A 24,209-nucleotide genomic window follows, 5' to 3' on the forward strand; every position below is an offset into this window, starting at 1 on the left:
CATATTTTGTGCTGTACAAAAGCTGCCCCTTAGGTTGCATTGAATAACATGAAGTTGAATTACGAACATAATGGCAGTTCTCTGTGGCATTTCCAGTTCAAGCTTACTTTTAGTTTGCTAAATTCATAAGCAAAGTGTTTCTTTTTAATGTTGTCCATGTTCGGGAAAAGGTTAAATAATGCTGGGCAAATGAGAAGAGTCGTTTTGGTTATTTAGTAGAAGGTTATGTTCTCATATTTTCATTCCTTGGTCAGGGTAGATGATGAGCTAGATTATTTTGGAGCTTTCAGACAAGAATTAAATGAAAAATATTAATGGTCAGAGGATTCTTGTATCATTGTACAATGAAACTAAGTCATTCCAGGATAAGAAATTTGGGACATGGCATTACTTCCCAAAGTTATATACTTTAAGAAGCCCTGAAAAGAGGCTAGCTAGCAACAGTGTCTTTGAATTTTCTGAGATGTTGTTTCTGGCTGAAGCCTTGTTACCCATGAGAAAATGAGTGATGAGGATTTTTTTTTATCTTCAGGCATCATCTTCCTAAAAGTATAGTTTAACTTGATATTTGTCTCTCATTAACCAACAAATCATATCTTTTGGTTATATTCCACATTTAATTAATGTCATCATAGAGTTGTCTCCTGTGAAAGAACATAGATATAGTGCACTGTCTTCCGTTTTCCAGGTAATATGGATCAAATCATAATTCCCAAGTTGGCTATTACTAGGCAGTGGCTCCACAGCAACCTGATGAAAATGTTTTATTAAGCATTCCCTTAAAAAAAAATACCCACAAACACCACATTGTACATTGCAGGAAGAGAAGACACAGTTTGCATACATGAAGTTTGAGACATTGATCTAGCACAGTATCTTTTCATGAAAGAGACAGGCTAGGTGTTACTTGCATTACCCATGGGAACACACCCAAAGGCTTGCATGGTGAAGAATTTGCCCAAGTGATGTAACCACTGAAACAGCAAGATGAGAGGAGAATTTGGAATTGATTCCTGCCTTTCCATTTTGCCACAGGGTTGCTTTATCTGCCTCTTGCAAAGGAGGCACAGTGAAGGAAGGCAGAGAAGGGCTTTTGGACTCCCAGGTAGCCTAGCCTGAAGGAAGCTGGAGTGTTCAGCCATCTGAAATACTCTTGGTATCAGAGAGTTTCATTCCATCTGATTAAAGTTAAAATTAAAAGAATATTTTTTCAGCCCTCATAGTATATCAGACACTGTCCTAGGCCATAGGGGCTCAGAGTGCAATGATAGGAATCTAGCCTTTGCGGTCCAAGAGGCTGACCTGTGTTTCTTTCCTCCATTCTCAAACATTTTGTCTTTCTGCTGTTTCTTTCCTCCATTCTCAAACATTTTGTCTTTCTGCTGTTTCTTTCCTCCATTCTCAAACATTTTGTCCTCCTTTATGTATGCATACTTGGACCTCTTTCTTCACTTGAAGTCATGCTTATCCTCTTGCACTACCAATCTCCCAAATAAAAAGAGCCATAACCCAAGTGTTGCAGTTGAAGCTCTTTTTAGTATAGATCCAGCATGTTGTTTGCCCTTAGTAAGCATTCATCTGAAGAAAGTGATTCATAGATTTATGTCAAAAATATGACCCTCTGGAGGGTTTTCACTTTAAAAGTCACTTAAGTATCACTTTCATAATAATGATCTTGGTATGAGCAGTCTGTATATGAGGTGGGCTAGTTGAAAGTCCTTTCTGCTCAGTTTGCCAGCTAGAGTCATCAGTATTTTGTTGACACTCTTTAAGTGTAGCAGTAGAGCAGAGAGTCTTCATCATTTCATACTTGTATATAAAATGCCTCAGGTATTTGACCACCTTGAAGCAGAGGACTTTTGTGTGTTCAATAAATGCTAGTCAGGTTTGTGGCCAGTGAGCATAATATCTCAGTCTTTATTTCATCCTCAAAGAATTCATAAAATTCATCCTGTTACAAGTGGCTTTCCTTCCTTGATGATACTTTGAAGTCCAGCATGTAAAATGTAAATCTCTCTGCTGGCAACTAATATACAAGGCCTTCTGAGAGTGTTCCTAGGGAAGAAGAGTTGATTAGGTAAGAGACTTCTCTGTTCTTAGTAAATTAATGGCCTACTCCAGCCCCATTTTCTGCTTTCCTGAAGGAACACTCAGTGACAGTACTTATGGAGCAAAGTCAAATTCTTTAGATTTATTATATAAAACATCAAATGAGGAGCTAAAGAGAATCTTTTTCTAATAGCGTTTTCTAAGCCCTCAAGTGGAATTAAAAGTAGAGCAGTGACTAGCAAGTGGACAGGCATTCCTAAAATCATCTCAGCATCCAAGGGAGGTTTATTCAGTTTACCACAGATGGGTCTGACATGAAAATAGATTCATGGGCTAGTTATAAGGTTCAGAGCAAGGCCAAGAGAACCTGGGAGGTGAAGCTGAAGAAGTTTTCTTTGAACCTGTTTCAGTAACATATGAAAACATTTCCTAAAGTGGAATATATTTTCCTCAGGGATCCTTTCCATATGCTTCTTGTGATTTAGAAATTGTAGAATATGTATTAAAAATCCTTAGTCAGAAAGGTATAAGGTATTTTCAGCTTTAAAAAGGATAGTACAATGGGCACAATGTCAGTATGTGGCAACAAATTGTATTTTTATATATGTATATATTTAACCTTTTATCTGTCATTCTAGCACTCTACCTTAGCCTGATTTCTATTTTTTACAATTTGATATAGTATGCCACTTAATGCCATGACTTATACTTATGAGAACTTACTGAAATAAATACATAACCACTTATCACAGCCATGCTGTGGAAGACTTGCTAAAACAGATTGTTGGGTACCACCTGCAGAATGTCTGATTCTAGGTCTAGGGTGAGGCCATAGAGAATTGGTATTTCCAACAAGTTCATAGGTGCTGCTTATCTAGGAACCATATTTTAAGAACCGCTACACTAGACATTCATTGATGCGTACTATTCAGCCATGTTTGAATGAAAACAATAGTAACTAGAAGTTCTGGCTTAAAATGATGGAATAATGAGATTTAGTTAAGAGGATGTACTTTCAATGACAGGAACATGTATACATTTTACTTACTCTAATTATAAATAAGTCATGAAGACCTATGGGAAGCCATGTGTTCATTTAAAAAAATCATGTCATAAAATTAAGAGTATTCTTGTACTTGGGGAAGACCTTACAACTATCTAGCCTGTTGTAGCACCCTTCTTTCTGAAAGAAGAGGTCCCCAGAATTGAGATGACTCCTAGGTTATATTGTTGGTTTTATTTTGTTTTGTTTTTTGATCCAGAGCTGGAGAAGTAATTAAATAATTAAGTTTAATTAAAATAAGAACTATGTAAGGGAAGGGAGATTTTAAGAGGACTATTTCCCCAAACACACAAGGAACTATTTCAATATTTAGTCAGCTGTTTATTATCCTTAAACTAAATTCAGCACCAAAGTTGACTTTAGGCACTCTGAAACCAAAGGCCTCTATAGAATCCATAATTATTTTAATATTACTTTTTTTATTTGGCTTAATTTGGATGTCTACAACTGAAGATTGTTAGAAAATATGCTTCGAGAGGCAGCCTGATGGAAATGTGGTCAATTAAAGGTTTAAAAGTAAGGGCTGGGGATTGTGGCTCAGCCGTAGAGTGCTTGCCTGGCACGTGCAAGGCCCTGGGTTTAATTCTCAGCACTGCATAAAAATAAATAAATAAAACAAAGGTATTACAAAGAAAAATGTTTTTAAAAAGTTTTAAAAGTATTAGCCATTGTAATTAGATAAGAAAAAGAAATATATATAAAACTGTTATTTGCAGGTGGTTATAAGCCTGGAAAACCCAATGAAATCAGACAAAAAGAATATATTAGGGTTATTAGTTACAAAATTAATACGAAATCAGTAGCTTTGACCTATACAAGCAATAACCAGTTAGGAAATAGAATGAAAGAACTAAATTCTATTTATGTTAACAACTTAAAAAGATTAAATACCTAGGAGTAAATAAACTTAGTAAAAGTGATGTGTGTGTATATAAACTTTAAAATGTTGCTGAAGGACTTAAAAGAAATCTGTAGTAAATGAAAAACATATGTATTCTTAGCTATCTCAACTGATCAACATTTCAGGTTTGTCAGATCACTAAGTTTATCCATAAATTTAAAGCTTCCTCAATTTTTTAAAAAAAATCTCATGAAAATTCTGACAAAGAGAATGACCCATGTGTCCTACCAGTTATGCAGTTTTTAGAAATTTAAGGTTGTTAAAACATTTTGTGTAATAGATCCAAAATTGCATTTAATATTTATAAAGGAATGGTTCATATCAGTACGTAGTAAGTCATCTGAAAAAATATAACTAAATTTCTTCCTTGCTCTTCAATATTAAAACAAATTCCAGATGGATCAAAAAATTACCTAGAAAAAATATTATAAAAGTAATGAACTTTTAACAGTCTTGGAGTTGAGAAGAGTTTTTTTTTTTAAAAAAAAAAAAAAAAGACTTTAATTTTAGAGCAGTTCACAACAAAATTGAGAAGCAAATACATAGATTTCCCATAGATTCCCTGCTCCCACACATGTATAGTCTCCCCCATTATAAACATCCCCCACCCTAGTGGTACATTTGTTACAGTTGATCAATCTACACTGATACATCACTATCACCCAAAGTCCATAGTCTATTACTCAGTCTTGGTGTTGTAAATTTTGTAAGTTTGGGCAAATGTGTCAATCATGATAGTATCATGCAGAGTAATTTTGCTGCCCTAAATGTTATCTGTGCTTCAGCTATCTAAGATTTTTCTTGAAATGATACAAAATTTGGAATTCAAAAAGGAAAATATCAAGAAATTTGATACAAATTTAAAAATAAGAATTTCTTCAATGCAAATATATGCACATACATAGCATAAAGTCAAAAGAAGTAATGAACTGGGGAAAATGTTTGCAACGCATGTTAACAAATAGGAGCTAATTTCCTTCGCATACATAAAGCACTCTTGCAAATCAAGGAGAAAAAGACTAACAACCTAGTAGAAAAATGGATAAAGGACAGGAAGAGGCAATTCTTAAATATAGAAATGCCAGGGACTTACAAGCATGAGTAGAGATGTTCAACCTTACTCTCAGTTTCAGAAGTCATATGACTATCATTTTTTACTTGTCAGAGATCCAAAATTTTAGATAATATGCAATGTGTGCTATGGTGTGGGGAAGGAACCATCTCATATGCTGTTGGTGAATGTGAAAATTGATACATTCTCCTTGATCAGCAATTGGGCAACATCTGTCAAAAAATTTGTTAATGAACTTTGCAGTTCCAATTTAGTTATCCATACAGATGTATAGTACTTACAGGTATTATTAAAGGTACTATTAAAGATGGATGTGGTGGCACACACATCTGTAATCCCAGCTACTCAGGAGGCTGAGGAAAGAGGATCACAAATTTGAAGCCAACCTGGGCAACTTAGTGAGACCCTGTCTCAAAATAGAAAATAAAAAAAGGCTAGGGATGTAACTCAGTAGTAGAGCACCCCTGGGTTCAGTCCCCAATAATGCAAAAAAAAAAAAAAAAGTACTGTTAGAAGGCTAACAAGGAACGCATCATTGTCAGTAGTAATAAGAGACTAAAAAGAATCCAATTGTTCATCAAAAGGATTCATTAAATTATTAACAGTCATATGATAGGGTTCTGCATAGACATTAAAAAACATTGCAGAGAGGGCTGGGGCTTAGCAGTATAGAGCGCTCGCCTAGCTTGGGTGAGGCACAGGATTTGATCCTTAGCACCACATAAAAATAAATAAATAAAATAAAGATATTTTGTCCAACTACAACTAAAAAAATATTTTTAAAAAATGTTGCAGATCTCTATTACTCAGAGGGCAAAATTTCCTCTTTGTAAGTGGAAAAGCAGATTTTAGCAGTGTATATGATCCACTTGTATTTTTTAAAAAAGGGAGGGATAGTTATAAATAGTAATTTATATAACCCAATGTATCCAAGATATTACTTCAATCTATAATGAGTAAAAAAAAAAATCAATGAACTATTTTGTATTCTCTTTTTTAAAACTAAGTTTTTGAGGGCTGGGGATGTGGCTCAAGTGGTAGCGTGCTCACCTGGCATGCGTGCGGCCCGGGTTCGATCCTCAGCACCACATACAAAACAAAGATGTTATGTCTGCCGATAACTAAAGAATAAATATTTAAAAATTCTCTCTCTCTCTCACACTCTCTCTTTAAAAAAAAAAAAAAAAAAAAAAAAAAACTAAGTCTTTGACATTCACTGCATATTTTGAACTTGTAACACATCTCAGTTTGGAGTAGCCACATTCCAAGTGCTCAAGGCCCACAAACAGCTACTGGCTCATATATTGAGCAGCATATGTAGAGACTATAAACAGTACTGAACTAGACATTCAGCCCAAACACCATATGAGAGTGTGAAAGGTAATTTACTTTTTCCTGGGCCTCATTTTTGTCAATTATTAAGTTTTAGACCAGAGCTCTGAAGTTCCTTTCACATTTAAAATGTAGGGTTTAAGTATATTGCTTCATATTACTTTTCAAAGTAAAAAAAAAAAAATGTAATTGTGGTCACTTTTCATAGACACTGGTTTTCACCAGCACTCCTAAAATTCTGTGATTCTATGTGAAGCACATTTTATATTTCAGGGACTGTATTATTGCTGTTAGAGTAAGATTCTTTTTTTTTTAAAGGAAGAATGCTAATAAACCATATATATATATATATATATATATGTAAACTATTTAGGAATTGGTTAGTTCTTTTAGTAGAAGCAAATCATATTTGAGACTTTGATAATTCTCATTTTACATGGAGAACCTAGAAGAATTAAAAGTTACACACATAAAAAATATCTAGAGAAAGAATAAATATTGGAGGGGAAAGAGTTGAGAGAGAAGGTTTGTTAAGTACAATTCTTTTGTATACAGTTCCTTGTTCAGAAAATGATAACCAGTAGGAATAGAGTGAGAATAATGTAGAACAATGGTTCTCAACCTTGGTTACATATTAGAAAACACTTGAGGAGCTTTTTAAAATCCCGGTGCTCATTGTATTTCCCAGACTGGTGCTTCTCAAAGTGAGGTCCCTAAGCCATAGGCAGCAGCAGTATCACCTGGGAACTTGTTAAAGTTGCAATTTCTTGGGTCCCATCTAAGATGTGAGCCGGAAATTCTGGGGATAATGACCAGCCATCTGTGTTGTAATACTCCTTTGGTGATCCCAATGTGCAACCAAAGTTGAAAATTTAAGAGCAAGAATAATTTGAGAGAGATAGCAGATGGGTTTTAATGTTCAATGCCAGCTTCCATCCTGTAGCAACCATGGTGACAGAGTTGGAGAAGGAACGCAATACAGCTGCAAGGTGTTTACCATTCCTGATTTGTGGATTTGAATAATGTTATGGGAGGTTGGATGTTGTGATTCCTTGTAGATGAGCTTATCTAAACAAAAGAAGTCAAGAAGCATCCTAACAAATTGATAGAAAGAAGAAAAGAAACTCACTAGAACCAAAGCCATGAATGGTTGCGGGGAGTGCAAGAATATTAGGTAGAATGTCAAAAATGAAGAAATTCTGGATAGAGTATAAAAATGTAATAAATGAGAGTTTCTTAAAGAAGTTCAAGTATCATGGAGATTTTAGGCACACTTTATGATTCTATTTGATCAAAAAGTACTGAAGGCTTGTTCACCCCTTTATCATTGTGCATTAAAGAATACAGTTTCTCTTAACATTTAGACTTTTGATAGAAGTGTACTTAATACAGGTATGGTAAATTCACAATGAGTTAATAAGCCAAAAAATAAAGCATATTTTCAAAGTATAAAGAGATTGTTACTGAGAAGGAGTTAATGTGTCACATACTTTTGATTTCTACTACTCAAGAGAACTCACAGTATCTATAATTTTGGAGGCATATTCTGAAGAATGTTACATTGTGATTTCTCTATGTTGAATCATAGAGATGTGTGTGGGAATTTTCAGCCCTCACAAATAAGAATGAACCGTTATAATAGCAGGCTCATTTGATTTTTTCAAAAGTTAGGGGAAATATTCAGATCATTTCAGATATTCTCCTTTGGCTCTTCCTCCTTAGGAGGCAGATGAAGGAAAGCAGGCTGGGCTGTGAACAGAATGCATCTGCAGCTGCTTGTCTCTCGAGATCTCGGCAGTATAACTTCTGTGAGCCCTTTCTGTGTGTATTTTTCTTTTCTCATCCCCAAATACTACATTTTGCATGAGAAAGTCAGATTTGATAATTTACAAAAAGCCAGACATTATAGCAGAATTTGTGTCTCTTAGGAAGAAAAGCACCCCTTTACTATAAAATAGAACCTGCCTTTCATATCTGAGTTAAAAAATTTTGCTGTAACTTTTCCAATCATTTATTATTGAAAAGATTGTAATGCTGTTTGTAAGACTGCTTATCTGCTAAAAATATGAGTTTGATTTTTGCGTTAATTCCTGAGTACTCAATTTATATTTTTAGATTGTTTTGTGAATTGGGATCTCTGAGTATAAAGTGGTTTTCAGTACATTGGATTTTGTTGAACATCTTCCTCAAATTGCAAACACATGCATTTTAACAGCTTTTTGGACAGTTCCACAGTTAATAATTTCTTTATAAGAACAATGTATGGTTTATTATTGTGATCATCATTATTTTCTCATCTTATGTTCTGGCATTTAAATTATGAAACTTCATCTCGGCATGTGGACTTACCTTGTGTTGCCAAGAGGAAACACAGTGGCTTTTCTGCAAAGCTAAATAGTTTTTACTTTATTGTCTGCTATGAAACAGCTGCTGATACCAGGAAAATGCCGTCTCATCATTGGGCCTGGGGTGTCCAAAAAAGGCAGGAAAAAAATGACTGTAGCTCCCTGTCTGCCCTGGCACTCTCCTCCTTTCTCTCGTTTTCATTGCGGTGAAGAGCAGGAGAACAATATTCTGCAATTAAGGATTCCATTAAGTTGAAGAAAAGAGCAAATGGGGGATGTTTGTTCTCCAAGCTGAAAAAATTTGTCTGGGGTGGGGGAGATAGTGGTAGTGGTATAGAGAGAGGTGGGTGGAGAGACGAAGTCAGGGCTGTTTGTTGAATATACTGTTAAGGACTGTTACCATCCTAATTAATCAAGTTAGAAATTACAGCTGTAGTCGGTTTCCCCCCAATTCTTGTTATCAATTTTCTTCTCTTTTGAGACAAAGCAAATATAAATTTTGTGTTCATTTGTCATTCGTTCTTTGACTTCAGCATCTCTGAAAATAACAATGTAGCACAAAAGCCCAGTATTTACCTAGTTGTAATGTGGGTTGCCATGGTGTTTTGCAAATTATTGCAATTATGTTCACCATGCGAGTCGCCCTTGGTAACTGGCGAAAAAACTGATAATCCTGTTTTGAACAAAAGGTCAAATTGCTGAATAGAAAGTCTTGATTAACTAAAAGATGTACAAAGTGGAATTATTTCCTACCATTCAGAAATAGTTCTTGATCGGGTTTGGGGGAGGGGGTGAGTAAGTACATCTGATTACTGAAGTACAAAGCATTGAAAGGATGTTGTCTTGAGCCTTTCATGTAGTCTTAATGGTGGCTTTTTTGTCAAATTTACCCATTTGCGGCATTGAAAGAGGCAGCTGCATTTAAGCTGGAGAGACGGTGCTTTTTCAAGAGTTCAGTGCATGGAAAGTTCTCAGCAGTATCTGCAGTTTACTAGTAGCCCCTGGTCTATTAAAACTGATGTGCCGCATTTGAGCCCATTGCTCTCGGTACTTGTGAACCCCTCTGGCTGATGATCTAATAAAGTGCTCTTACTGGACAATCTCTGATCAGCTACTTAAAAAGGAGGCTGGGGGAGGGGGCAGGAGGCAGAAGCCTCACAGGCAGTCAGACTTGGTGCAGGCCGGAAGAGAGGAGAGTGGCTAAATAGAAAGGGTTGTCATGATGATGATCTGTGCTAAGGCATTTTCTGTGGGGTTTTGGTTTTTTTGCCCCAAACCTCCCAAACTGTGGATCACCTTTTTTTTTCTAGTAGGAAATCCTTATTTTATTTAAAGTTGGATAAGATTCAGAGTGTCTTTTTGAAATATTAAAATCCACCTTGCATTTGTTTCTTAAGTTAAGGACATCCAGAAAATCTATAATCCTATGTTTATGTAAAACCAAAAGTTTCCCATGTTACTACCAAAGATCAGATGGATTTCATCTCTTTTCAGTCTGGCAGAGCATCTGGGGCAGTAAATTTTGGAGTAAGGGGATTCTTCTTTTTTGTAATGACCACCTGAAAAATCAGTTCTCAAAACTTTTGAGAGTGTGTGAAAATGGCATGAAAGCAAAGCAAACCTTAACAAGTTTGTGGGTTTACATTCTGCATCACCTAGCAACCCCCTGGCTCAGCCAGATCTCTTGTCTATCCTTAGTTCTGTTTGCAGACTATTCAAACGGCCCTTCGAAACCATGAAAGATATTCAGTTTCATTAGTACCATTCTCAAGGAGAAAATAATTAAAGTTAAATGAACAAACATTGCCTGGTGATGGTTTGAACTCCTTTCTGATTTTAAGATGGCCTTTGTGGCAACTGCATAGAAAATTCAGTTTTAACATTTGTTGTTAGTTACCCAAAGGCATAACACATTAAACCATACTAGCAAATACTAGTCTACCAACAAACAAAAAGTAAAAACTACTTTTAGCTGGATTTAAGCAAAGAGCAAATCTTTTGGTAATAAGGGTCTAGGCATACCCTCCTGATTGAATTTTTTATTTAATTCTTACCCCAGGACATCTCAGTTGATCTGTGTGCACACTGAATAAAGGCAGGGGAAAGGGCGTGGGGAATAAGGCACCTCTCTTAAACTGATTTATTACTTACCTTCAGAAATTTCTCCATCATAAAGCTCATATTTCTATAAAAGACTTAGCATTTTAGTGAGTTGCTCAATAACTGATTCCAATACCAATAATACCTGCCCTGCCACTTTTTACTTCTTATATGATTAAGCTGACCTATTTTTGAAATTTTGCCTTTAGTAGGAGATTTTTTTTTTTAAAAAAACGGTATTTTTTTCTTGTGCTCCCCACCACCACCATAAGGATATTCCCTGAAAATTCATCTTGGCAATAATCAAACATGGGATATAGCTCAGAATATTTTTCAGATGTGTTAGTGATTCAACTACAGTGAAAACTCTTGGCAAAAATTGTCTCTTCTTTCTTTAATAATAGTTTTCTGATCATAAAAGCAGTATATGCTTGTGGTAGAAAATTTTAGAAAATATAGAAACAGAAAAAGAAACCACCTTAATACAAGTGATGGCATTTTTGAGTAGTTCCTTCCAGTCTTTTTTTCTGTGTTCAAATTGATGAAACTGAACCTTGAATTTATGTTTAAAGTTTATTCACTATCATGTGTACATAGCTAAGGTGGTGTTTTTTCAAGAATAAAGTCTTGAGAGGCAGGGACAGTGATGAAAGTAATGAACAATTTTTCTTAGAGGTTTCATCACTAAAATATTGATATATGTACCAAAGTGACCATTTTACTATATCTCATTCCATTTTATTCTTTCCTCCTTTTCCTTGTTGAAATGACTATATGCCTTCACTGACACATCCACTTATAACCATTCTTGTTGGAAAGTTGGACATTCATCGCAGTTGGAATATTACATCCCCAGTCACTTGTAGCTTCACATAGGGAAAAAGTCTTTTATGAAAAGATTTGTAATACAATAGAGATGAATGGAATGTGGAGAGGAAAATGCTTTCAGTTTCTCATATAAAGTGAAAGCAGGGTGGCTATGAAATCTTGTGTTCTTATTATTTGTATTTTGTTAGATCTCTAATATCCACAGTACATGGCTGGGTTGCATGAGCTCTTTGTGCTTTGTTGACAGTTGACAGACAAAGCAAAATTATTCCTGAAGGAAGGTACTGTGTACTTAGTTGTGACCTATTATAGCCTAAGAATGTAGCTGGCTTTTGAGTTGGATGAATAGGGAGAGTATTTTATAGAATAGTCTTGAATATACTAAGAGAGGTTTTTAGCTGCCCATACAGAAAGATACATGTCCTCTATTGAACTTTTTTCCCCCCAAAATGTAATTTTCCATATAAAGTCATTTTAAGTATATTTTCCCAGTTGCTTACATGGAGACAATTTTAACTGTTCTAGTATTGTCCTACAGTGGTAAAATACAATTGCTGGTAATTGTTGGCTTTCTGTGCTCACAGTATAGCAGGAGAAGATGGCTTGCATGGGGCTCTTTAATGTACCTCAGGTACATCTTCTGATGCTCAAGCTCTGATTACAAATTAAAATAGCAAGACTATGGTATTGGATTTGATGTGAGGCAAAGCAGACTGAGTTGCTAATTTATCATGTAATATACAATTGCTGAGGTTGGAATTTGTCCACTTGTAGTGCTATTCTATGTGTTTAAATGAGGACTGCTGTTTGCATCTAACCTATCATAACAGTTTGGGAGTGCTCCATTATCCTTTCAGCAAACTGATGGCAGAGTCTGGTCTTCGCGCAAATGATAAGATCAATAAGTTTCAAATAACTTGGATGAAATGACATATGACTGCTCATTTAAAGAGATGTCTAACTTAAAAAATCAATTTTAATAATATTTAAAATTCTTACATTGACCGACAAGGCACTTTCCACTTCTGTTTTGTTTGATAATTTTGTTTAAAATATTTTTGTATTAACTTTGGTGAATAGTTAGTTTATATATTTATTTTTCCTGATTTTTCATCTCCTACCCTGGCACCTCTCTGAGACTTAATAATCACTCTTTGACATGCCAGCATGCTACAGTGTAGAAGATTTAGCTTTAAAAGCAAAATTATGTTCCTGTTAAAACTTCCCCTGGAGATCTTAAGGAAATTTTCTCCCCGTTTTGGGTGCAAATGTGGGTCAGAAAGCAATTTGTTTTTTGATATTTCTGGAAATCCCAAATCACAACATGTCATTCTTCAAAAGCAGCTGTGGGCCCACACTGTGCACTATCTATAAGAAGACCCACTTTTTTTTATACTGGGGATAATTCCATGACAGAAAAATGTGGCTACAAGGGAACCCCAGGACATTTATAAATGCTTTTGGGTGAAAAGAGACTCTGATGTTCTTGGAGTGCATTATAGTTTGGGGAGAGGTGTAGTTAATGGGCATTAACAGACACTAATAATGATATGATGAATTCTGAAAAAACACATATGCTAACACACCTTGTCCTGTGACCCTTCCTCTGCATTCCTGGAAAGCCATTGCAATTTGAACTAAATTATGTATTGTGGAAGAACTGTGTTGTCCCTTGAAAATTCCTGTGAATGCTAAAATAAAGCAAAGACCACCTCCTCTTCCCTCACTTTATTGTGCCACCTATAACTTCAAATCAAGTATAGTTCTATCAGGAACTACTTAAGGAAATTTTCACTTATGTTGACTACATAGATATAATATTTTGCAGCTAAATTGAGAAAGTTCCACCTAATCATATCATTTATCCATTTGTAGTTCTCCATTTTGTAATAACATCTGCTGGAAAATGACCAAGCTCTCTCTTGGTTACAGTAGCGCACCTTTAATGTGCATTGTCAACTGTAGTTCACCTGTGATCTTCCTCAATACCTTTACTGGACATTTTTGAGTTTTCTTATTTGATCCTCTGAACAACCTTAACAGAATAAGTATTTTCACCTCCTTGTTTATAGATGAGGAAACTCTCAGGGAGAGTAGACTCAGGGATTGAATGGATTTGGTGATTTAAACAAAATGAGAGTACAGTTTTGTTTTTTGTTTTTTGGTTTTTTTTTTAATCACCTCAGTTTTGCAGTATTCACTGATTGTGAACCTTTTCCCTAGAGACTAGGAAGGGCACTATCAGATTCAAAGCAGATCATTCCCCAGGGACTGACTGACCAGTTAAGGGAGATAAAACAAGATGTTAAGATAAGGTGGTTAAGAGACAGTGCACAGCAATGTGTGCTCAGTATCAGATGTGATCCTGTGGGTTGGAGAAATCTCACAGAAGAGGAATGGAACTGATATTCAAGGAATAGACATTCTAAACAGATATTCTGCTGCATGAGCAAAGATAAGGAGGTGAAAATGGACAAAATGTAGCGAGGACTGTGACAAAACCAATTCAATGTGGAAGAGAGTTTTGTGTTGAGAATGATGAGTTTTAAAGATTTGAAAACCAGACCACCAAGTTTGTTCTTTACTATGGAGGGTATACAATTAGATGATGGGATGGGGATCCGTGGAAAACTACACCTGGCAACTCTTTACACTGGGTGTGGGAGAGAAAAGGGCTGGGGGAACCAGGTAGGAGAGTACTGCAGTAGAACAACTTCAGGTCTATGTCTGGTGAGGTTGATGGTAATGGGACTATAGAGGAAAGACGAGTGGACAGAAATGGTGACTGGTTGGGAATGGGAGAATGACCCACCATGTATTGAAGTCCAGAATATGAAAACTACTGTGAATTATTGTTTTTTAATGAATTTTAGCTTTATTATTTTTCATAAACTTGCTTCTTTGCATTTTATTTTATTGATTCTGCTTATTCATTTATTCAAAAGATATTTTTGAGGGCCTACTATGCATCACATTTCCAAATATGGATGATTTCTCTGTGTATACATCCTTCTAAAAATACAGATGTACACAAATAAGACAGTTTGTGTTTAAGGTACAACTACCAGGAACGCCTCAGTTACAAGTGGAAATCGATTCCTTTTTAGCATGTGCAGACAGAAACCATTTTAGTTGAGGTCTCAGAAATATAATTTAGCAATCAGAACCAATCAGTATTTGACACAATTTCATACACAATGATTTTAAGGAATTAGTGATGCTGAAATTAAAGCAACAGGTGGTAGAGCTTTGCATGTTTTGGTAAATATTTTGCTATTGGACAGCTATCTTCACCTCTTTTGAACCTTCTAATTATAAACCTGATGAGGTAGGCAACTGAAAGTTTAATGGTCTTATTCCTCTTGGTTATGATAATTTGCATGTAGTGTAACATAATAAAACAACATATTTGTATGGCAGACAACCTTACAGTGATCCTAGAGATTTTTATTAAAACCAGACCTTTTTATAGGTCAGGCTTCCATTGACTTGGCAATGTAGACTTGTGCTATGCATTTTTGTTCTCCAAAGCAGGAAATGAAAATATTTAGTTTTGTATTTATAAGTGATAATTCAAAGTGAATTTATACAATATTCATATTTTTATTTGCTTTGTTTCTGTCACCCTTAAGAGGCAAAAATTCGCTGAGATCTTGTAATATTTGCACCATCATGGAATACTTTCAGTGACCTGGCACATTGATTTTTAACAACACAAATGTTTCTTAGAGGTTAGATTTAGCATGGTTGAAACACTTGTTGAGGGAACAAGGGGTTAACCAAAATGAACTAGACCAAATTGAATTGAAGCAAAGCATATATTGAATATGATTAGGGCCTATTTCCTCCATAGAAGTGTTTTGTTTAAAATACACCACAGCCAAAAGCTTAATTATCAAAATAAAACAAGAGGCATAAAGAGTTACAGGCTTCTAATATTTTTTTTTCAGCCCCAGTTCCCTTCACACAGTTATCAGCATGTTTAATTTCCATGCATAATAGCACTAGTTATTGTTGTCATTTGTAAAGGGAGATTAACAGATAGTAAGTACAAACAAACCCAAATAAGCACTGAATAGAGAGGTGACAAAGAAAAAAAGACCTCTTTAATGTTAATTATAACTGGTAGGAAGTCTAGACAAATTATATTATCTGTTTTCTATATTATTTGAAAGGACATTTAGTTAGTAACTCTGTCACAGATGGAGTTAGGTATTTGCTTTTAAAAGCAGGTGAAATGACAACTTAGCATCTCCCTGGTTGGCAGCTCACCCAGTGAGTCCTGAGGTTATAGTAAATTGATGGAATCAAGTTTCAAAAACATCTGAAAAGAACTTTAGTTTTTGGAACATTAAATTTTAAAAACTAAAAAAAAAAAAAATGATTTTCTCTTCCCAGTTGTATTCTAGTACTTGATAATTTGTCTCAAAACATGTTAGTTATTACCTGTCTGCTTGCTAATTTTGAATATTGTTTAAGATTGAATGAATTATAGCTATGGTTGGCATTGTTAACTGACTCACATATTCCAAAGTAATATAAAGCCTCATATATAAAATATAATGTAACAAACTCAAATGAATGATAGAGGAGTGGTTCACTCCTGTATTTTTCATATGTGGTTTGCTTGAAGTTTACTGTTTATTATTATGTCTTCATGGGTAATTCCAGAAACAACCAGTCTTACCTTTAGGGTTTATAATTACATTTAAAATTTAATACCTGTTTCTCCTGACAGCTCCACTATTCCCTACTCTATTCCCCATGCTTGAACAGGCTAAACCAAAGTATCTTATTTCTTTTCTCTTTGTATTTCTCTGTGTATGTCTGTTTGTCCCCACCCTCTCCCTCCCTTCCTCCCACCCACCCATGCTGGTATATTTTGGTGAGGAAGAAAAGAAAAAAAAAGATAGGAACCTAACGTGTGCTAGGCAAACTCTCTACCTCTGAGCTGTATCCCCAGCCTGTTTTTTTCATTCTGATGGGCCAGTTGTGAGTTGTACTCTTGACCTAACAGCTTTTTTTAGAGGAAACATAATATATATCATTAAACTGTACATGTTAATTGTAAAAGTATCTGAGTTTTAGAAATATGAAAATATAAATCTCTTCAAATTTAAAAAATGTGGTTAATGGGCCCTAGGAATTGGAATAAACAGTTGACTCAGAACCACTGATTCTTTATTCTGGTTCATGGTCTTTTATTGTGGTAGTAGTAGTTTGTTTCAAACATAACTCTATCCCTTCTCTATATTGTTTAACCTTTATACTCAGTGCCAAGTTGTGTGGAACCAACTGTAAATTCTAATCAATACAGAATTGCTCTTAGTCTTATATGTGTGTAGATCATGCTTTCCTATTTAGATTATAAATTCTTGAAATTCTGTGCCAGAAGCCCCTTTGCTTACTCCCCACAATATTTAATATAATTTTGGGCATATAGTAGAAGTTTCATAAGGACTCATTGAGACTCTCCACCTGCAAATTTCAAATTAAGTAGTTTAACTTAAAATAGTTTAGCTTGTTGAATGAAGATAGGAATGAAGTTTCTATGAATGTATTGACTAGATTAATTTAAGATTCTTTAAAGGTAGCATTTTTTAAGTCAAAAAGTTCTACTGTGCCCTTTCCTTTTCTGTAAAAGCCTTAAAATGGAGCCAGAACAACTAATTCTTGGTACTCTACCTTGAGTTTGGTTGTACCTACTTCCAAGGAGAGCCTATTCCTGAGGAATGAGTCAAGCAAAATAACAGTGAATGAAAGCATCCTTTAGATTTGCATTAACACCACTTGGAAAGTAGATTAAAGTATGTAACATAATTAAGCAACAGTCATGTGTCTACTGCTCTTAACAAGGGGGAAAAGATAGGCTATTCAGGCTAGAAATAGGGAATAGGGTCATGTGTTATGGATTACACAGCATAACTCTTTCTGGTCTCCATTCTTTGGTATATATAAAATTCTTCTTGCCCAAGTTATCTTTCTTCCCTTCTCCATCTGTGCAATATCCACTCTTCAAGTTCAGAAGTTGTCATCTCTCAAAATGCTCCAAGATTTACAGATGGTCAGGTCATTACTTGTCACCCTGCAGGTGGGACTGCCCCGAGATGAGGGCACATACCTTGCCCGCCTTTATTATATCCCAACCCCTCACTTTATACTCACCTGATTATGATACCTCTGTAGCAAACCTCTAGAAAACAGTGACCCTTCAAAGTTGTCCTTGAAAACATGGCAGCCAGTTCTATGCTTCCAGAGAATATGTATAGAAGAATCTGTTTTAGTTTTAAATAAACAAATGCTTGCTCTTATTGTTATTTTGCACCAAGAATAGTTCTAAGCACTTTTGTGTGTGTGTGGTACTGGGGATTGAACCCAGGGTCTTGTATATGCTATTCAAGCCTCTACAACTGAGCTACATCCCCAGCCTAGTTATAAGCACTTTTATTGTTACAGCAATCCTATAAGGTAAGTACTCTTGCCGTACCCATTTTACAGAGAAGAAAACTAAACACAACAATTAAGTAATTAAGCACCTGGCACTCAGCTATTGGGAAGGTCATTTGTTTCTATGCCTTACACTCTTGGTAATGGGTTTAGCGCATGAATCTTAACATGTTTAGAGAGAAAGTTAAGTAGAACTATTTTAGAATCTGTAAGAAAGTTTTGAATAAAATGAGTTTACCTTAATAACAAAAGTGTTTATTATTTGTTTTTGTTGATGCTGGTGATAAGACTGAAACTTTTTTTTTTCTCTCCAGGGCTGGTTGATATGTGAGGAGGCAGCATGTCGCAATCGAACTCGGCATCTTCCCCTTCAATTCTCCCGAAATGGTCCTCTTTGTCCAGCATGCATGAAAGCTATACTTAAACCTGAGGTAACAGTCTCATAATTCTAAAGAACTATGTAGAAGGGGGACTGTTTGCCCATCTCTTAGCTCTGGGAAGTAGATACTATATATTTGCCCTGTGGAGACACCCTACTACCAAACTCACATATTTTCATGTGCATCTGAGGGATAAGGTATATTCCCATTAGTGATTCCCAATTGGGGAGTAGAGAGTCCGGAAACTGTCTAGTAATTGAGATGCCTTCCCTTTGTTGCCCACTTTGAACATCATGGATCCAAGCAGTATTTTCCAAACTAGTAGGAAGATACTTCACAGGACTTCCGAACAGAAAATATTTTATAATCAAGTACCGTCTAACAGAGGCTGAGCTTGCCAAAATGAAATAGCCCATTGCAGATCTTCTCAGAACCTGTAATATGATAATGTGCAATCTCTTATTAATATAGGGCTATAACACTTCACTTTCCAAATTTACTAGCCCAAGGATTTGGAAGGTTTTGGTGAGAAGATGATGATATTTGGGAACCTGATATTTATTTACTTATTTTTTAATGCAGAGGCAGGGGTCTGCAACCAAGTTTTGACTTGAAATCTTCACTGAAAAGGATTTATATACAGGCTAATTTTAGGATAATATTTTTTTTTAAAGTTCAAATGGCTTTTTATTTTAATTTTAAGATAATATAGCATTATTTTACAAAAATTGGCAAGAAGTCAGAAATGGCAAATAGCTACTACCATTGTATATTCCCTTGTTCTTTTGTATATCTATAGGGTTTTTTTTAATTGGTTATAGTCATATTGAAAATATGCTTTTATATTTTATCATTTGCCAGTCATATTTCTGTGTTGCTACTTCATTTGCAGTATCAAAAGACATAAACAGAATTTAGGAGTATGTCTCACTGGAACTTGAGCACGGTTTCACTTGCCTGTAATCCCAGTAACTTGGGAGGCTAAAACAGGGGGATCACAAATTCAAGGCCAGCCTCAGCAACTTAGCAAAACTCTGTCTCAAAATAAAAAAAACAAGTAAAAAGGGCTGGAGATGTAGCTTAGTGGTAAAGCACTCCTGGGTTCATTCCTAGTACCAGGAAAAAAAGAATATTTCTCATTGAATATTTTCAGCCTGAAAATTTCATGATAAATATTTTCCTGCTTAAATGATTTTTTTTCTTAATTTAAAATATTTCTTTAGGGCAATTTTTTTTTTGTACTGGGCATTGAACACTTATCCACTGAACTACATCCCCAGCCCCCCCCCCTTTTTTTTTTAATTTGAAGCAAGGTCTTGCTAAATTGCTGAGGCTACTTTTGAACTTGCGATCCTCCTGCCTCAGCCTCTCAAGTGGCTGGGATCACAGGAGTGAAGGACAAATTCTTATCAATAGTACATATCAAGGTGCCTAAGCATAACAGTCATGATTCCTATGGCCAAATTGCTTTCCTAATGGGTTATACCAATTATACTGTATACCAATACTTTATGAGTATATCAGTTTTGCCATAATCTTTCCAGCATGTGGATATTATTATACCTTTACTTTTAACTAATTTGATAAATATTAAATGTTCCATGCCTTAAATTTTATATACCTTTGATAATTAGTGGAGTGTTTTTTTAAAATGTGGAACATGAGAATTAGCTGTCATAGTGAACTCTTTTTATGTCAGTCTCATCTTGAGACTTGCATCAGCAGGAGCAAAAAAAGGTGTGTGTGTGTGTGTGTGTGTGTGTGTATACACACACACATATATGTATAAATAAAAAGACTCATCAATCCAGTTGTAGGTTCTAGGGGAATCACCTTGAACTGGTGCTGCCTTTGAGACTTTAAATATCTAATTCATCAAGACAAGTTTAATGAAATTGAATTACTTCCTAGAAAGTCAGCCAGTTTTGTGATTCCATTTTTGGTGAGAGAAGGTAAAAGAAAAATATGTAGTTGTTAGATTGTTACACTTCTGATAAATATTAATGATATACCTGTTAGTGGTTTAGTATATCAATTCAATTATCTTTTGTGATTTATTGTCATTTTATAATGAGTAAACCAACACCAGCATTTCAAAGTGACTTGTGTTTTTCTTTATATCTTTGTCCTTTTCAAAACTTGACATTTTAGGCTGATGTTTATCAAGGTTATCAGCTGCACTTCCCAGGGAGAAGATTTCATAGATTAGCTGTTCAGGGCATGACCCTCTGAAGTAACTCAGTTTCACAGCATCCTGATTAGTGACACTATCCCTCATGGGGACCTTAACAGTGGTATTCTGCTCACTTTTCTGTACTCTATTTCAGTTGCTAATGATGAATGAAGAATTTTTCAATTCTATTTGTAAGGTTCCTGAACTTTGCTTATAGGAGTAAATATGTATCTTTCCAGAGTCTCCAAAAGAAGTTAGACAAGGGACAGAATCATTGTAATTACCATAGGGTTTTCCAAAGCATGTATTTTACAAGATTATGCTCATCTGGGTCTTAAGCTCTCAGTTGCTTAATTAAATAAACACCTAACTATCCTAGGCACTTTGCTAGGTGGTGGGTATATATTATTAATGAACAGGATATTTCCTTATTTATAAAATTAGTTTAACATTATGTAGATTGTATAAAATGGAAATCTGTGGGAAAAAGAAGACTTATGTAAATTTTTATTTGGACAAAACAGCATACATTCCAAATACTAGACTGGTGGGGACTTGAAATATAGTGTTCAAGTTTGTGTTGGTAAAGCATTAACCTCAATGTGTTAGTCTCATCCTCACATAATAAATCTATTCTCATTTAGTCCTGGGTTGCAGTTGACTTGAGTGCTGTCCAGAATCAACTTGAAATATGAAAGCTGTCTCTCCTTCTGGTTCATGTTGCCAGTGTTGTGAGAAGAAAGGTGAAGCAGTTCCCAGAGTTTTAGACATGTCCCTTCTCTTCTCAGATACTTCAAATATTTATCTATGTATTAGTAACAATTTTTAAGCTCATGAGAATTTAACAGTATACAAGCTACTGCTTGTTAAAATATTTTGAGTATTTTCTGCTATTTAGGAAGCACCTCTAAATACAGAAATGAAAAAAAATTGATGGATATTTAAGTTACTAAGTCAATAGGACTCTTTTTCACACTGGTGATAACTCTAGGACTTACCCAAGTTAGACAATAAATATTTTAATATCTCTATTTTAAGGACATGTTTTTGGCTTTTTAATGTGGCCAAATGTGTATTGTATAAGCTAAACCACAGGGGAGTCTGTATTATGTAATTCACCAATAGAACTAAGACTTCAAACCAAGTTGAACTTTTTCTCATTAACATTTTTACTTTTGATGTGGAGCTGAGAAAATGTCTATAGTGACTCCCTGGGTCATGGTAAAAATAATTCATGAAATTGGACTGTCCCTGGGGCGGAACATTTTGGTGGAGCTTTTTGTTCAGCTGTTTAATCAGCTAAGTTTCTGAGAAAAGTACAGAAATGGCTTCCAGTCCTACTTTGGGACATTCCTATGGTTTCTCACATGATCATCTATTGTAAAATGGATAAAAATCTGTTATAACAAATTTACCATTATATGACTTCTGTCCTTCAATGGAAAGTGGCAATTATGAATTTATAATTATCACATTATAATTTCAAAATGACTATAACTGAACAAATTATTGATTTGATAAGTAAGGGAGGGATGGTGAGAATGTCTCCAAGTTACATGGACAGTATCTTATTTCCACATAAGAAGAAAACACAAAAATAAATGTCATCTATTTAGGTAATGAGTTGTACAGGAAGATAACCTTAGAACTATGAAAGAAAGTCTTAAACATCTTTTTCCGAGTCATTGGTACTTCTCCAGTAGAGAAAGGGGTTTGACCATGAAGAGTCTTTTTCATGATTTTTGATGTGGCTTTTTTGATGCAAGGAGATTACTAAGTTCTGTATACAGCTTCCTTTACCACCAAGTAGGTACTAGCCTTTTTTTTTAACATAGTTTTTTATGCTTTTTTCTATCATGGTGAAATTCATATAACATAAAATCAACTATTTTAAAGTATACAGTGCAGTAGCTTTTCGTACATTCACAGTGTTGTACAGCTACCACCTCTATCTAGTACCAAAACATTTCATCAACTCATATGAAAACCCTGTACCCATTAAGCAGTTGTTCTTTATTTACACCTCTATCTAGCCCCTGGAAACTACTTAACTGCTTTCTGTCTATTGATTCGTTATTCTGAATATTTCATATAAACAGCTTCTTTCTCCTAGCATGAAGCTCACCCATGTTATAACATGTATCGGTATTTCATTGTTTTTATGGCCAAATAATATTCCATTTAACAGATAGGTATGTTTATCCATGCATCCATTGATGGATATTTGGGTTGCTTCTTTCAGTGTATTCTTAAAAGTTTATTTATTTTATTTTGCATGAGGTAAAAAGGTCTTGCATTTGGCCTGAATTTGTGTCTTGTGGCTTACTCACTGGTTCTACTTAAGCTGAACAGTATTTTACGAGGCTAGGCTGATCTCTTCCTCTATCCTTTACTTCAGCAAGCACTTATTCTGCACCTGTTTTAAGCCTGTTGTATGAATTTGTATCCTGATGAAATGAGGAATCCAAAATTCTATGTAGGACTTCAAGTATTCTCACTAGTGCTTGTATGGAGAATAACAACCCTGCCACTGCCACCTTTTTTGGTAGTGAATTTCATTTGCGTTTCTTTGGAATTTTCTGGGCATCCATATTCACATTGTGTTCTATTTTGAGCATTATGTATACTAAAACATGTTTTTTAGACACAAAGAACACAAATTAACTTTTAATACATGGAAGAAATCCAGGTGTGGACTATCCAGGATTGCTCTCATGGCTCCATAGTGTCATTGGGGCAGAGACTCTTCTTGCCCTTCACTGAGTCCATCATCCTCAAGGTCACCCCATGGTCCAAGGAGGCTGCACAAGCTCCTTCAGGCTATCACAGAGTACAAAATGGAGAAAGGGCTGAAGGGCCAAAAGGATGTACCTTAGCTAATTCAGTTCTTTAAGCAGTTTCCTAGATGTCCCACCCAACACTCCTGTTTACATTTCGTGGGTCAGAAGTTAGTCATAGGGAGATCACTGCTCTTTTATTTCTAAAGTGGAAGAGTAGACTGGGTATTGGAGGCCAACCAGCACTCTTTGCAACAGAGACCTTCCAGTGAACTCGATTAAATGTCCCCTTGCTGGTTTCAGCCCATCACTGTCCTATTGTCAATTTTTTTGGATTCTGGTTTTTCTGTGTGTTCAGCCTTTTGGCTTCTGCAGTTTTTGATGCTGTGATTAACCTTCTCCCTGTTTTCTTCTCTAAAATATTGATTAAAATGTTAAGGTACATTAATGCACATACCAGTGGATAGTTGCCTTCTTCCAGGTGGACACTGCTCCATTTTAATCAGCACCCTTTGTGTGGGAGTGTTCTACCAGGTGCTAATTATCTTTGCTTCTAGCTTGTAATTCTCCTTAAGGGTTTTACCCAAAGATTTCTTCTGCTGATGGTCTCGTGATTTTATAATTATATTGGCCCTTAGACAGAGAAATCTTGGATCTATCCCCTTTGATGATCTGGTATTTTAATCAGCATATTTAAAATAATGTGCTTTCTTTTATTCATTCTACATTGAAAGCCAGTTGC

The 24,209-nt window shown here is 35.3% G+C and overlaps 1 protein-coding gene across 3 annotated transcripts in view; it reads left to right on the forward strand.

Moving 5' to 3' along the window:
• Pola1 (DNA polymerase alpha 1, catalytic subunit) overlaps positions 1–24,209 on the forward strand; it is a 293,829-nt gene that overhangs the window by 174,115 nt on the left and 95,505 nt on the right. For all 3 annotated transcript variants that reach the window (XM_077106279.1, XM_077106280.1, XM_077106281.1), the window contains one exon: positions 18,452–18,568. In XM_077106279.1, the coding sequence (XP_076962394.1) occupies positions 18,452–18,568 (117 nt within the window). The remainder of the gene's footprint in view (positions 1–18,451; positions 18,569–24,209) is intronic.

This window comes from Callospermophilus lateralis, chromosome X, assembly GCF_048772815.1.
Source record: "Callospermophilus lateralis isolate mCalLat2 chromosome X, mCalLat2.hap1, whole genome shotgun sequence".
In the NCBI taxonomy this organism is placed as follows: Eukaryota; Metazoa; Chordata; class Mammalia; order Rodentia; family Sciuridae; genus Callospermophilus; species Callospermophilus lateralis.